At 34.6% G+C, this 16,155-nt stretch overlaps 2 protein-coding genes and 1 long non-coding RNA gene across 3 annotated transcripts; all 3 read left to right on the top strand.

Moving 5' to 3' along the window:
* Window positions 1–117: 117 nt before the first annotated feature.
* On the top strand, window positions 118–1,418 carry LOC121729561. Its single transcript, XM_042118116.1, has 4 exons — window positions 118–273; window positions 466–624; window positions 726–1,145; window positions 1,412–1,418. Exons 1-4 carry the CDS (start codon window positions 182–184, stop codon window positions 1,416–1,418), a joined length of 678 nt encoding a protein of 225 aa, XP_041974050.1. The 5' UTR covers window positions 118–181.
* A 5,029-nt stretch (window positions 1,419–6,447) lies between these two features.
* Window positions 6,448–8,841, top strand: LOC121729453. Its single transcript, XR_006035971.1, has 3 exons — window positions 6,448–7,706; window positions 7,797–7,985; window positions 8,404–8,841. It is a non-coding gene; the product is annotated as an uncharacterized LOC121729453 (long non-coding RNA).
* Window positions 8,842–11,235: 2,394 nt separating this feature from the next.
* LOC121729452 (nucleoside diphosphate kinase) lies at window positions 11,236–11,886 on the top strand. The gene has a single exon (XM_042117971.1). It carries the CDS (start codon window positions 11,378–11,380, stop codon window positions 11,837–11,839), a length of 462 nt encoding a protein of 153 aa, XP_041973905.1. The 5' UTR covers window positions 11,236–11,377; the 3' UTR covers window positions 11,840–11,886.
* The last annotated feature ends 4,269 nt before the right edge of the window (window positions 11,887–16,155 follow it).

Genomic DNA, 16,155 nt, shown 5'->3' with positions numbered 1-16,155 from the left:
CAAACAAGATAAAGGTACGGTATAATAGGTAGGTAGGTATGTACAAATGGGGAAGGCCGGTCGAAACTTTTAGTAGATGCCGCCACCATAACTTTTACCTGTCAATGATCGTGTCAAGCAACAACAACAATTTAATTTAGTAGTTTTGCATAATTTCTGTATTAAATAAATTAAAATCATTATGTATTCGTCTTGGCGTGTAAGTGAACTAAAAGCTGAGCTAACGAAAAGAGGCGCATCGCTTAGAGGAAGAAAGGCAGAATTAGTCGAAAGGTATAACCTCAAAATATTTGATTTGCATTTTTTTTCAATAAAATTAGGTACTTATAGCCAAAAAATGAAAAAAATGTGTAGCTTTTTACAAATATTTTTAAGTTACGTAACAATATTAAGTAAATATTTAATTTGGAGCTTAAATTGTAACTTCTGTTGTTGTTATTTATTCTTATCTATTTCACCTTGTAGATTGGAACTTTACGACCGGAACTTTAATTTTGGAAGTGCAGAGAATCAGTCCGATGACGATGCAATGGAAGTTCCTGATGTTAGGACATATCGGGACATAAATGCGACTTCATTGTTACCTCATTTAACCCAAACTCACATACGACAGTATTTTTGCTTGTAAGTACGCATAACCCATGTACATAAGTACTTACAAATGTTTTTTATTACAATTCAATCAAATATTATACTTAATATACTTACTTTATACAATTTTTTAGTGATGACAAGAAAATTAAAGAAGCTAAGGCATTGTATGAGTCCCGATACCTTGTTTTGGCAAGAGTGTCAAATGTGGGGGAAAATACCTTCATCAAAGGATATTGCAAGAAAACTATGAAGCAGCTGCAGTATGAAGTGAATTTAAAGCTTCACAAAAGTGGAATACCACAGGAATCGAACTGTGAGTGCCCGGCGGGAAGTGGGACAGAAGCAAAATGCAAGCATGTTGCTGTACTGCTTCATGGAGTGGAACATATGGTGCATAATAAAATATTACTTTTACACCAAGTCTGCACCCAAAAACTTCAAGACTTTCACATGCCCAAAACACGTTTTACTTCTTCTCCCATAGCAGCTCACCAATTACCTAGAAATAAGGCAAAAAAAAGATTTTGTCCTTTCCCCATACAAAAAGTAGATAAAAATAGTTACAATAACAAAATAAGAAATCTGGTTTTAAATTTTCAAAATTCAAAAATGCCTATTATACAGTTATATGAACCAGCGAACCCTTATGCAGTTATATCTGACCATAGATATACTGAATTTGATCCTGAAGAAGAACTATTAAAAAAACTTAATTTAAATGATATTAATGATGAAACCATAGTTGAAATTGAAGAAACAACAAGGGGACAAAAAAATTGTCCTAAATGGCTTACTGAAAGAAAGTATCGAATTACAGCAAGTAATTTTCACACAGTGTGTCATTTAAAAGATACTTCAAAAAAAAGTTACTGCCACCAAATATTAAATCAACAATTATTTACGTCTAGGGCCACGACACATGGCATTTTAAATGAAGCCATTGCACTTAATCAATATATGGCTGTTTATGATTTAAATGTAATTCCTTGTGGACTTTTCATTAGTAAAGACAAGCCATATTTAGGTGCTAGCCCCGACGGACTGTTAGGAGAAGAGACAATTATAGAGGTAAAATGCCCATTTTCCTCAAGGAATGAATTCATTACACCTGTTACTGTACCATATCTTGTAAAGGACCCTCAAAGTCAAATGCTCACATTAAAGCAGTCTAGCCCATATTACTACCAAATACAAGGCCAGCTTTATTGTACAGGTAGATTGTATTGTAATTTAATTGTTTATACTTATAAATCTTTAGAAGTAATTCATATTTCAAGAAATGACGAGTTCATTAACTCTATGTTAACAAAAGTCGATGATTTTTATAATAACTATTTTAAGGCTGCGATTTTTAATCAATTTTTATATAATGATTATGATTTAATAAAAAAACGTATTTAATTATCTTGATTATTCGAATCATAATATTCGTGACGTGGGTGGATTTTTTTTATTATTTAAAATCATTTTCCAGGTTAAAGCCATAATTTATGCAAAAAACAAACATTTCTTAATTTGTTTACCCACTACATCTTCAGTCAGTGAACCATCTACCTCATTGTGTTCGAACTGAAAACAAGTTTTGTTTCTACTAACTATACACATTTATTAGTTTAGTTATTAGTTTAGTCACAAATTGCCAAGTTTAGTTATTAGAAACAAAAACTTATTATTTAGCTATATCTATAATATATTATGTTAATTATAAAGCATCAATGTGATGAAAATGGACTAAAGCATTCTGTTATAACATAATAATAATAATATATAGCCTTTATTTCAGAATTACAGCAATGTTTATAAATACTTTGTTAGTTTTGGTAGTAGTTATCTGTTATAACATAAGATCACATAAATAAAAAAATACACTGATTTTTTACTTTTTATTATCAACAATACATTCCCTAAAATTACATAACATAAAACAAATAAAAAATATTTCTGATGCTAAAGGCACATAAAAAGAGTTTAATGATGTTTGTAAAATTTTGTATGTTTTTGTTAATCCTATCAATCTCTCAATGTGCACACGTTGCCTTGCAAGCTTCTGGTCACGTTTTAGCAAAACCCCTGGTATTTGTGATTTGCCTTTTAAAAAAGTAGGTATGTTAATAGAAATGTTTTTTATTGCAAATAGGTCTTGAACATTAAAACCCCTGTCTGCCATAATACAGTCTCCTTCTTGACACTTATCTATTAAAGGACTTCTCTCTATCATTTGACGGTCACTTGTTGCTCCACCGTACCCTTGAGAACAATAGCAAAACAAACCACCTGGGGTTGAGCCTACTAAAAATTTAATAGTATTTTTGTTTTTGTATGAGCTGTAGGTAGCTCTTTGAGACAGGTGATTGCTTGGTTTGTTGATAGGTATTTCAGTAGCATCAATAATTATTCTTGTGCTACTATTTTCTTTTTTAAATAATTTTGGCATATAATAGTTCACTAAATCCCTTTCTGGCCAAATATCAATTAGGGACCACATATCATGCACAAAATGTATCCACGTTACAATTATATTAGAGACTTCTGTTTTGCTTATGTTGAACATAGTCCCTATTTCTATGTCTGGTTTATTTCTCCTTAATTTTATAAGTAACATTAAAAATTGATCTTCAATGGACACACCCACTACCTGACTCCATCTATATTTCAAATTATTAGCCATAGGCAATAGCGTGTTTAAGACCAAAATAAATTTTGAATAGTTCTCTAGACCAGTGTAAAACATAACTAATGAATCATCACTTTCTAATAAATCAGTACAAAATATTCTTAAGCTTACACTCGTTTGTGTGCCAAGAGACCTATAGGTACTACTATGAGTAGTACCGCTTTCAATTTCTGAAAAGTTGTTTGTTGCTTCTATTTCTTCTGTTGCTTCAACTTCTATACATATATCATCACACTCAGAATGAAGACTTTCAATTATATTATATTCTTGACCAGATAAACCCGAACTACACTCAGTGGAATCTGTTGTAACACCAGTTTGATGCACTTCAAACAAGTTTTTTCTAATATTTCTATTAATAAGGCGTTGATCTCGTTGTTGAGCTTCTGCTGAGAGTGTTTTATTACTCCACGGAAAGATCGATGGTATAGCCGTCTTCTTCAGGTATCTGTGTTGATTTTTGAGACCTAAAATTATAATTTTATGTTATAAAAACATGTAAGTACATAATATATTGACTGGTGACAGCGAGTTACCCAATTTTTGTAGAATCATCCATATCTAAACAAACTAGGTACGTCTACTTATATATATATGATTTACATACAAAATATAGTTATAATAATAACATACCTGTATAAATACTTATGTTTTGGAAGTCGGAATCATGGAAATGTTTACGACATAATTTTGAATTTCTTTGGGGCTTAAAGTTTTTCCTTCTTATAGCTTTCAGCCACACCTTAGCCATACTAGGATCTTTTGGGAAATTGTGGGCACCTATTTCTTTACAAAACGGGACTTCACACATCTTAGGCATGTTATTTATTTAAAATAATTGAAAATTCCTTGAAATTTCCATACAATAAAACAAAAACAAGGTAAAAGCTATTACAGCGCCACTTTGACAGTTGCCAACCCCATTTTTTTTTTTTTTTTTTTTTTTCGATTTTGGCAACTTGACACAAAGGATGCGTATTGTGCCACAGACAGGGTAAAAAGGTAAGGAACGGCGGAAGGAATAAAAGGAAACGGAATTTGGAAGAAAGTTAATTAAAACAGTGTGGTAAATAATTAAATTCTACAATAAACTAAATGACATATAACTTATTCTAAATATTAATATTATTTAATGTTAAGTAATTAGATATACAATTATATACATATTTATCATTGGAAGCAAGTAGTATATTTACAGAAGTAGGAAATGGAATAGGGATTAAAGATAGTTTATTATACAGTTGGGAATGATCATGGAGGGAACACGATAGGATAATGTGGTTTAAGTCACCTACTTCTCCACAGTCACATAAATCATCATCTTTAACGCCAATTCTCCTAAGATGCGTTGGAATGCACATATGACCCAGTCTCATCCGAATAATTGATGTTGTTATATTTTTAGAGAGGAATATTTTAGAAAACCAGGGCTTAGTAGGGATCTCTGGTTGAATTTTACGATACTGTATAGCTTTTGTTTGGCTACTCAAGGCCCACGACTTATTCCAAGATTTCAATAGGGAACTCCGTGCCAGAGCAGCCAAATCATGCGCATAATTATTAAAAGGGAACAAATCACCACTGAAAACAGCCTCTTTTGCCAATTTGTCGGCAATTTCATTGCCAACAATTCCGCAATGGCTCGGTATCCATATAAATGTTATTGAAAAGCCTTGAAGTTTACATTGATATAGAAGGTTTCTAACTTGGACAATAATTGGATAACAATTTTTTGATTTAAAAGGAAATTTAATCAGGGATTGTAGAGAGCCTAAAGAATCTGTAAATATTAGTGTCTCTTTAAGCCTGCCAAGTAAAACATACTCAACAGCCTTAAAAAGGCCGTAACACTCTCCTGTAAAAACAGATGTTTCAGGCGGAAACTTTACTTTTTGTACAATTTTATATTGTAAATGGTAGACACCAACTCCAACACAACTATCTGTAGAATCCTTAGATGCATCTGTATACATGTGGTGGTAACCCTGCCAATTGTTATTCGTGATGTACTTAAATATATTGTTAGCAAAATATGTATCTGATTTTTGAATGCCAATGTCAAGTCTAATATCTGGCACAAGCGTTAGAGCTTCATATACTGAATCAAATAATGGAAAAGTTTGAGAACGAAAAGTGGGGGCGTCAATTACTAAGAATTTCCGATAACTAGTAAGAAGTAAGGGATGAGATTTATGATGCCAGTATTTATTATTACTATGACATAGTTGAAATAAAGTTCTAAGTTTTGGAATTAAGGGATGATTTTTAAATTGATAACAACGAACAAAATATTTATCCGCCAGATATTGTCGACGGAGTTGAAGAGGAGGTTCGCAACATTCCAACTGAAGTGCGTTTATTGGAGATGATCTCATAGCTCCGCAGATTATACGCAAGGCTTTCGCTTGTATTTTGTCCATTTTTTGTAAACCAGTTACGCTACACGGCTCCAAAAGAAAAGTGCCATAATCTAGGACACTCCTAATTATTGCATTATAAATTAATTTCATAGTAAATGGATGTGATCCCCACCAGACACCAGATAAACACCTTAACATATTTAGAAGCCGCTCACATTTGGAACAGATGTAATCGATGTGTGCGTTGCCATTTAATTTTCCATCTAAATATAGCCCTAAAAATTTGACTTTGTCTTTAACGGGAATTGGCACTCCATCATAAATAATAGTAATAGGAGGAGGCATACGCATACGGGTAAATAAGACGATGGAACTTTTATTGATGGACAAGTCTAAGCCATGCTTGTCCATCCAAGATTTTAACTGTTTCAAAGCGCTAATAAGATCTTTACATGCAATATTTATCGAACTATTGATTACATAAATAGCCTTGTCATCTGCATATTGAAGTAATTTTATGATACTTAAATCTAGACAATTTTCTAAGTCGGATGTGTATATATCGTAAAGTAGTGGACTTAAGACTGACCCCTGAGGAATGCCTTTTCGAACAGTTCTAGTTTCCAAAGAGTTATTTAAAATTATTATTCTTTCTATTAAAATATTAATAATGAAATTTACTAAAATTAAGGGCAAACCAAATTGAATTAGCTTTTCCTTTAGGATACTTATAATAATATTATCATATGCAGAATTTATATCCAAAAAAGATGCAACAACAGATTTATTTTCTGTGAATGCTGTGCGTATATCTGTGGTTAATATAGCAATATTATCTATGGTACCTCTACCTTTGCGGAATCCAAACTGTGTATTCGAAAGGAGGTTATGTTTTTCTACAAACCATTCTAGTCTGTTTTTAGCTAAATGTTCCGCAATCTTTAATAAAACAGAGGATAGAACAATGGGGCGATATGATGTAGCCAAAGAAGGGGGTTTGTTGGGTTTTGGTACTGGAATAACTTTTTGTTTTCTCCATGAAGTGGGTAAATTACCAGTTATTAAAATTTGGTTTATTAACTTGAGGTAGTATAGTAAAATTTCCTCATCAGCATGTTGAAAGAAAGAATATGGAATGCCATCTAATCCGGGAGAAGAATCTTTTAAGTTTTGTACTACCCCTTTTAACTCTTCTATTGTAAAAAGCGAATTTAGGTCTTCAAAATTTACATTTTGTAAAGGAGGAGGAGGTTCAATAGAAATAGTGGGAGGAGCTAAATTATCCAGAAACTCAGAAGCTAAAGAGTCAGATATAGGATGAGATGGGGTAGTGAATGCAGATCTATACCGTCTTATGTTTTTCCATACTATAGTAGGATGAATACCTGGATTTAATGATAAGCAAAAATTTCTCCAACTAAGTAACTTCTTTTTCCTGAATAATTTCTTAGTATCCTTAACACAATCAAGATATAGCTGATAGTTGGCTATGTTTGGATTTGTATTATATTGTTTTTCAATCTCTTTCCTATTCTTAATGGCAACTGTGCATTCTTGATCCCACCAAGGTGGAGATGGTGTATGATGACGTGAAGTATTATTTTTTGGAAATGATTCATCAGCAGCTTTTATAAATGCTGCAGTCAAAGCCTCAGCACATAGTGACTCATTTTCTGATGATATTTCAGGAAGAAAAGATAACTGATTCCTGAGTGAAGTTTGAAATTTATCCCAGTTAGAATTATTGTTAATATGATACTTTATTGATTCAGACTGATTCGATTTACTTTTATCTTTACCTGGAAATGATAGAATTATAGGAAAGTGATCACTTCCATGACTTGACTGTAACACATTCCAATGAAAAACAGATGATAGATTTGGTGAACATATTGACAAATCTGGTGCACTACAACCTTCATGAGGAGCAGTGCGCCGAGTAGGTTGGCCGGAATTGAGAATACACAGTTTATTATAATCTATTAAATCTAAAACTTCGTAACCCCATTGATTGTCTTTGTGACTCCCCCATGACTGATGCTGTGCATTGAAGTCTCCTAGAATGACTACTGGTTGTGGTAATTGGCTAATAATACTTTTTATTTCAGAGAAGATGTAATATGAAGGATGAGGTATATACAGTGAAACAAAACATATGTTATTTACAGATGCAGCAATGATTGAAAAATCAGAGTGATGTGATGGAAGAGGAATGTGATGAAATGATTGATGGTGTTTGATGAGCATGGCTGTACCACCATACCCATCTGATCTGTCTTCCCTGAGACAAGTGTAGCCAGAAATCCTGAAAAGTGATTCCGGCTTGAGCCATGTCTCTTGTAAGGAAAGAACAATAGGTTTGTATTTATTAATTAAAAAAATAATTTCGTGTTTTTTACTAACCACACTGCGGCAATTCCACTGGACTACGTTGTCCATTGTTGGAAGTGGTATTAATTTGTGATTCAGTGGTGAATATGGCAGCGTTGGACGGTGATAAAGATGATAATGATGTAATCAGTTTGTTTAATGCTAAAATTGTTTCTTGTATTGAATCCATGTTAATACCGGGAGCTGGATATGCAGATCCATTATCTCCTAATGGAGGATTATAATCTTTTATTAAGCTATTATGTATTTGTCTGTCATACCCATTTTGTTGTTTCTGTGGCAATTTTGGTTGTTTGAAAACAGTTTTTTTATATGACCGTTGTATTAAATTCAAATTCTGTTTATTATTATTGTTGTTGAAAAATGATTTTTGTGTATTTACAGGTGATGATGATGAAGAAGTAGATGATATTAACACGTCAGAATATAATTTTGAAATGGGAGGATGTAACTTAGAAGCTTCTGAGTAGGATAGACAATTGTGAGCCATTGACTCCTTAATTGATTTTTGGCGTTGGAATTCTGGGCATTTTTTATCAGTTGCAATGTGCGAACCGTGGCAAATACAACAGTAAATAGACTCCTCTTCAACTGAGCAACTATCACCAGCATGCCCTTGGCCACACCTAAAGCATCTAGGTGTTGACCGACATTGGTTTTTGACATGTCCGTATCTACAGCAATTGAAGCACTGTATTGTAGGGAAAATATATAAATCTACAGGAAGTGCATTATAGCACATGAAGACTCTCTTTGGTAGCGTCTGTCCGTCAAATGTTATTACCACAGATTCGGTGTTATTAAATTGAGCGGTTCCATTCACTATTGTTTTTTTCTTTAACCTCCTAATTTTTAGTATTTCACCACATCCAATTGGTAAAGTAATGTTATTTATAACATCATCATCGGACCAATCAGCAGGTATGCCTCTAACTAATCCTATTCTACTTACCTGAAATGATGGTATAAAAGATTTAAATTGTTCTGAATTGAATTGAGGGTTACTTATAAAACTATTGGCTTCATTATATGAAGAAAAGGCTACAGATAATCGGTTTCTGGCTATTTTCTTAATACTACCATCTACAATATTTTTAATGTTATTTGTTTTCAAGTAATGGCCAAACACTATAGGGTGAAAGTTTATGTTTTCATTAGGTGACTTTGGTACCTTTTGTATATGGACAATATACGGAGAGGAGTCTGTATCTTTATACAGCATCCTACCGATCCGTGAATCTAAGCCCTGGGATTTTTGAGTTGTATTCACATTTGGTTGAGTTTCAAGGATAATGTCTTGTTTAGGAATATTGTGGTTTTCGGTATCGCTAAGACACATGCAATTGATATCAGGCTTGGCCTTTTTCGGGTCTTTTTTTATTTTTTTCTGGCACTTTTTGCAACGCTTCCTAGGAATCGCTGGACGTTTTCTGGTATTTACAGAGCATGAGGTGTCGGTGTCCATGCTCGAATCGTTTGATATAGTAACATAATGACCAACGGGGGGACCAGGTCCCCCCGGGTCGGGCTCCTCCATAATATTCTTATGAACTACTATATAAATAAAAACTTACCAAATAAAATTAATATGTACAAAAACTAAGAAAATTAAAACTAAAACTACACTATTTAATTAACTAATTATAAATATAAAAATAATTTTAAAATTTTCCGAAAAAATACCGCGTCCGCCCTTTGCGAGTTCCCGCGCTTTTTTCAATTCCCAACCCCATTAGCAAGTGAAATTTCGTGATTTCCTTCTGCTTCGCCTTTTTAAATTTTTTTTTTGCAATTAAACGCTGGATTCGGTGGACGCTCTGTCATAAATTGCCCATTCACTATCCTGCAATCTGTATGGCAGTCCGCCGTGACTTGTAGGCTGGACTCTGCAGCCGGCGCGCGGCGGCAAAGCGGCCTGCCGTGAATTGGACCCTTATGATTCTCGTGTTAGGTATTTGAAAACTCAAAACTACAGTAGGTCCAGGTACGCAGCGTAGGTAGGTCTACTTCATAGTTCATAGTATGAACTATGAAGTAAACCTACATACGCTGCGTACCTGGCACGGTCCCTGCCAGGTACGCAGCGTAGGTATGCGTCGCGTCCAGGTACGCGTTATTACTTATTAGCTATGTCCACACTATGCGTTTTCGTCTTCAATTTTCGTCATCTTCTTTCATTCAACTTTCGTTGTCCTGCCGTGAATGGGCCTCACTGATTGGTTCACACTCGGTGTTGCCGGCCGGAAACACCGAGTGTGAACGAATCAGTGAGGCCATTCACGGCAGGACTGCCGTGCAGTCCTGCCGTGAATGGGCCCTTTTAGTCCGTCATCGCGTGGCCATTTTGTGCTTATTTTCATACAAGTAGTGTGCGTTTATTTTCTTCAATATTTCTATTTGTCGATTATTTTGAAGCACATTATGATACAGGAAAGAAAGTCAATTAGTTCATGATATCGATTAACTATAGTTCAAGTGATGAGAATCCGTAAACACACGTAAAATTGCATGCAATTTTTATAGCCAAATTATTAATTTGGCCATAAAATTAATAATTTGGCTATAATTTGACATTTTTAGCACTAATGCCTTATATAGCACGAATAAGGGACCAATAAACTTAATTTATCTTTTTAGCTTACAAAAATACCTATTTAAATGCCCAAAAAACGTTGTTCAAAACATACGTATATAATGTTAAATCCACGTGTTTGAGGCATTCTTTGACCATTCTTATGGTTTATATTTAGCGGGACCACAAAACTCAACAATATCTAGCATTAAAATGTTCACTAAAACCCTTTATTACATGAAATATGCAGACCGACTCCTTTCTAGGACATAACATTACACGCTTTTGACGCTTATACACCGATATAAGGCTCTCTCCAGTCTATAGTACCTCAATGGGGGAGATTTTGGCTCGGTTTTTGGAGAATGTGAAAGAGTGATGTTGTGTTTTTATATTATTTTCCTAAAATTGTGTTATCTGGGTTTTTGATGTGGATATTGGTAGGATATTAACCATTAAATATTCGTTATCGTGCACAACTGTATTGACTTTATACTTAGACTTTGACTAGACTTTAGACCAGACTGAAAAAGAATATTGTTTTCCCGCCATAATATTATACTCGACACTGGCCATGGTTATAACCGAAGTGCCATTATAAGAAAAAAACGTAAATGTCAATTTGATGACGTTTGCGGTAATTGACATTTCCTTTTCCGTCGTCACCTCACTTTTCTCGAATTATTATAGGACTAGCCGGTCTCGGTTTTATCCTATTTTATCGTAAATCGAGCGCAGCGTGGTAGTGTTTCTTGTTACCTATATCGCCCAACATATCCAACTACAATGGCTGAACCACGTGAAAGAACCTTCATCATGGTAAAACCTGACGGAGTGCAACGTGGTCTTGTCGGAACCATCATCCAACGCTTTGAACAAAAAGGCTTCAAATTAGTAGCTCTCAAATTGGTTTGGCCTTCCGAAGATTTATTGAAGAATCACTACAGCGACCTCGCGTCTCGCCCGTTCTTCCCAGGTCTTGTTAAGTACATGAGCTCTGGTCCAGTTGTACCAATGGTCTGGGAGGGACTTAACGTAGTTAAGACCGGTCGTCAAATGCTGGGAGCAACCAACCCCGCTGACTCTCTGCCAGGTACTATCAGAGGAGACCTTTGCATTCAAGTCGGCCGCAACATCATCCACGGATCAGACAGTGTTGAATCAGCCAAGAAAGAAATCGCTCTTTGGTTCACTGAAAAGGAAGTCGTTGGCTGGACCCCAGCTGCAGAAAACTGGATCTACGAATAAGCATATGTATTTATTATAAGTAATAAAAAATAAATGTGATAAAATTATTTTACTTGTTTTTTTTTTACTTAAAAACTAGGGAAATCATAATGCTAGAACAAACTAATGTATATATTAATATTGTACCTACTCTGATACATGAATTCTAATTTCCTTTATTGTACAAAATGTTAAATGCTGTATTATATTATGAGCTCAACAATTCAAATGGTTAAAAAGATCATTTTATACACCATATTCATTTCAATTTAACATGGATTCTAAAATCTGCTAAAGTCCATTGCTCATTGGCTATAATTGCTGTATTTTTAACTAGCTGTTGCCCGCGACTTCGTCCGTGTGGACTTTAGTTTATAGTTGTTCCCGTACATCACTTGAATCGTTTACACGCAAATTAGAAAAGTATATTGTGTGGGAACCGTACATTTTTCCGGGACAAAGACATTCCTTGTCCCAGATTCAAATTAGTATCTCTAATCTCCATGCCAAATCTCATCAAAATAGATTAAATAGTTTAGGCCAGGGCTTCACTAACTGTTCAACATTGTCCCAAGGGCGTCGCATGTCAACACAACCAAATCGAGTAAACGCCTCGCCCATTATGTCTTTCATACATCCCGGGTAGTCTATATCCCCGGTTTCAGAAGCTATGCTCAGAAAAGCAAGCGCATCTTTCACTTTAGCCAGCCTTGCTGGCTTATGCTTGTGTTTTGATTTGGTCATTATTTCCTAATAAAAATATAAATGTCGAAATAGTGTTTTATAATTGCCTATGTTGGGTAGGCTAGTTCTAAAAGGCAACAAATATAATGACCACCAAAAAATGCACTGATACCCTAAACTTGTTTACCAAAAAAAGATAATTAACACCAAAAAAATAAAGTCTAAAATTGCAATACTACCAGCTATTTTTGTCATGACAACACTTCAAATTGTAATCGAACACCAAATATAGTAAATGATCACCAAATAAAGTATTTGATCACCAAATATAGTAAATGACCACCAAATATAGTAAATGATCACCAAATATAGTAAATGATGACCAAATCCTTGTGAGCAAATCAATGCGATATTTCTGTCCCAATAAATCACTACGATTGACAAAACATGTAAGCATATTTTTAACAAAATAGTCGGCCAAGTGTAAGTCGGACATGGAGGGTTTCGTACCGTTATAGAACAAAATTAGACCTAACATTGTGTTTTTGTATGGGATCCCCTTTTTATTATTTTTTTATTATTATACCTAATTATTGAAGTTAACATAATTTAATTAAGGCCTTTGCGAAAATATCAACGTGCCTACCGGTTGCCATTATTGATATCGAGCAAAGAAGGCCAAAAAAATAACGTTTGATGTATGGGAGCCCCCCTTAAATAATTATTTTATTTTGTTTTAGTACTTGTTGTTATAGCGGCAATAGATATACACAAACTGTGAAATTTTTAGAAGTCTAGCTGGAGCGATTCTTGAGATACAGCCTAGGCCCTAGAGAAAGACAGACGGACGGACAGACGGACAGACATCGAAGTCTCAGTAATAGAGTCCCGTTTTAAGGGTTCCGTACCCAAAGGGTACAAACGGGACTCTTTTACTAAGACTCCGATGTCTGTCTGTCCGTCTATATGTCTTCTCTTTAATGGGATATTTGCTCAATAAAAATATACTTGGTTATAATTTTACATTAAAATGCTAATGTATAATGTTGGTGATCGTTTACTACTTTTGGTTTAAGTAACAATGATTTATTTGGAGTCATTTTGCATAAATAGGATAGCGAGATAATACATCTTTGGTGATCATTTGACATTAAAATGCTAGTATAATGTTGGTGATCATTTTACTTTAAAATGCTAGTATAATGTTGGTGATCATTTACTAATTTTGGTGATCATTTACTTATTTTGGTGATCATTTACTATTTTTGGTTTTAAGATGTTAAATCTTTGGGTGATCTTTGGTTATCATTTTACATTAAAATAGTGGTCTGTATTTTGGTGATCTTTTACTATTTTTGTCTGTGAAATGTTACTATTTCTGGTGATCAGTTAATTATAAGCCGTTCTAAAATTAGAAAGTATTCTTGGGTCCTGGGACTGGGTTGAGAGGCGTCGTAAAGAAATGGCAAAGTCGCAAGGGCGTCACAGTACAAATAAGTTTGGGAAGCCCTGGTTTGGGTGATAATCATAAAAGTTTATTGTACGGGAACCGTACATTTTCCGGGACAAAATTAGTATTCCTTGTCCTTTCCCAAGACTCAAAGTAACATACTTACCAAATTCCATCAAAATAGATTGAATAGTTTACGCGCAAATCATAACAGTATATTGTGCAGTAACCGTACATTTTTCCGGGACAAAATGTATCCTATGTTCTTTTTTGGGATTTAAAGTATCTTTATAATATCAAATTTCAACAAAATGGGTCCAGCCGTTTACGCGTGATGTCGTGACCTCGCGAAATATAACGTTCGGAACTTCCGCGCAGCTTCGCCCGCGTAAATATTTATTTCACAGACATATTAGTCTATTACAAAAAATAGCCTATGATCCTTCACGTAGTCTACTCCTTATCTGTGCCAAATAACAGAAAAATTTCTCCAGCAGTTCGTGAAATTTAGAATTAATAGTTTACGCGCAAATCATAAAAGTATATTGTGCAGTAACCGTACATTTTTCCGGGACAAATGTATCCTATGTTCATTTTCGGGACTCAAAGTATCTTTATACCAAATTTCAGCAAAATGGGTCCAGCCGTTTTCGCGTGATGTCGTGACCACGCGAAATATAACGTTCCGCGCGGCTTCGACCGCGTAAATGAGATATTTCACAGACAAATTATTAGTCCACAAAAAATAGCCTATGATTCTTCACGTGGTCTTCTTCTTATCTGTGCCAAATAACAGAAACATTGCCCCAGTAGTTCGTGAGATAAGCCCTTTCAAATAATTTGCCCCGTTTTTTCCACAGTTTTCTCTATTTCTTCGCTCTTATTAGTCTTAGCGTCATAAAATATAGCCTATAGCCTTCCTCAATAAATGGGCTATCTAACACTGAAAGAATTTTTTAAATTAGGCCAGTTGTTCCCGAGATTAGCGCTTTCAAATAAGCCCATTCAAATAATTTCCCCCGTTTTTTCACACTTTCCTCTATTTATTCGCTTCTATTAGACATAGCGTGATAAAATATAGCCTATAGCCTTCCTCAATAAATGGGCTATCTAACATTGAAAGAATTTTTCAAATCGGACAGTAGTTCCTGAGATTAGCGCGTTCAAATAAGCCCTCTCAAATAAATTCCCCCCGTTTTTTCCACACTTTCCTCTATTTCTACGCTCTTATTAGTCTTAGCGTGATAAAATATAGCCTTCCTCGATAAATGGACTAACACTGAAAGAATTTTTCAAATCGGACCAGTAGTTCCTGAGATTAGCGCGTTCAAACAAACAAACTCTTCCGCTTTATAATATTAGTATAGATTGTTAAGGCCTGTATTCACTTTGATTAGTAATAAGTGCAGGTGATAAGTAATCAGGAGAAAGCTTATTATTGTGTGGACAGTGACTGATTAGAGCAAGTTCTTAATCACTTATCACCTGCACTTGCACTAATCAGAGTGAATACATGCCTTGAGGCTATAGGTACCTTGGGCTATAGTGAAAAAATTAACGTTATGTATTTTTCTCATTCTGCCTTCATTCCTCATTCCAACAGGATATAGACAAGATGTTTGTGTAAACACCGTTATCCTTGAAACCATCAAATGAGCCCCTCAAAATGAACAACTTTTTCTATGAGAACAATGCTGGGAACTAAAAAAAATCGTCTTCATACCCATATAAATTGACGATTCGGGCATCCGTACGGGTATGAAGATTGAAGATGGTTTTTTTTTGAGTTCCCTGCATAATTGTTCTCATAAAAAAAGTTGTTCATTTTGACCTTTGATTTTGACGGGCTCATTTGATGGTTTCTAGGATAACGGTGTTTACACTAACACACTGTATAGTGTATAGTTAGCTTCATATTATATTCTACCTCCTTCAAAATTTACCAAGCCTTTAAATAAATTTTATTTTTTCTCCACGCGGCCACTGATAAAGTCTCGGCGGGCCGCATGCGGTTGAGTATAGCTGCTCCAAACCAATTTGGCATAAACAATAAACATTATTTGAGTATCAAATAAAGGATTGTTTTATCGTGAAAAACTCCTTTGTAATTTATACTATGTACCTATATGCCTACCTATGTCCAATTACGAGATTATGGGCCTGTTTCACCACTTCCTGATAAGTGACGATTAGGCTATCCACC

Source organism: Aricia agestis, chromosome 8, assembly GCF_905147365.1.
Source record: "Aricia agestis chromosome 8, ilAriAges1.1, whole genome shotgun sequence".
Classification (NCBI taxonomy): Eukaryota; Metazoa; Arthropoda; class Insecta; order Lepidoptera; family Lycaenidae; genus Aricia; species Aricia agestis.
The sequence above is the reverse complement of the archived record's forward strand: the minus strand, read 5'-3'. Positions and strand labels throughout refer to the sequence as shown.

Excerpts from the sequence above, each read along its gene's own strand:
- LOC121729452 (XM_042117971.1), top strand. The coding sequence starts at position 11,378 with ATGGCTGAACCACGTGAAAGAACCTTCATCATGGTAAAACCTGACGGA.
- LOC121729561 (XM_042118116.1), top strand. The coding sequence starts at position 182 with ATGTATTCGTCTTGGCGTGTAAGTGAACTAAAAGCTGAGCTAACGAAA. Across the intron at positions 274-465 it reads AAGGCAGAATTAGTCGAAAG|ATTGGAACTTTACGACCGGA; the intron begins GTATAACCTCAA and ends TTCACCTTGTAG. Across the intron at positions 625-725 it reads ATACGACAGTATTTTTGCTT|TGATGACAAGAAAATTAAAG; the intron begins GTAAGTACGCAT and ends ACAATTTTTTAG.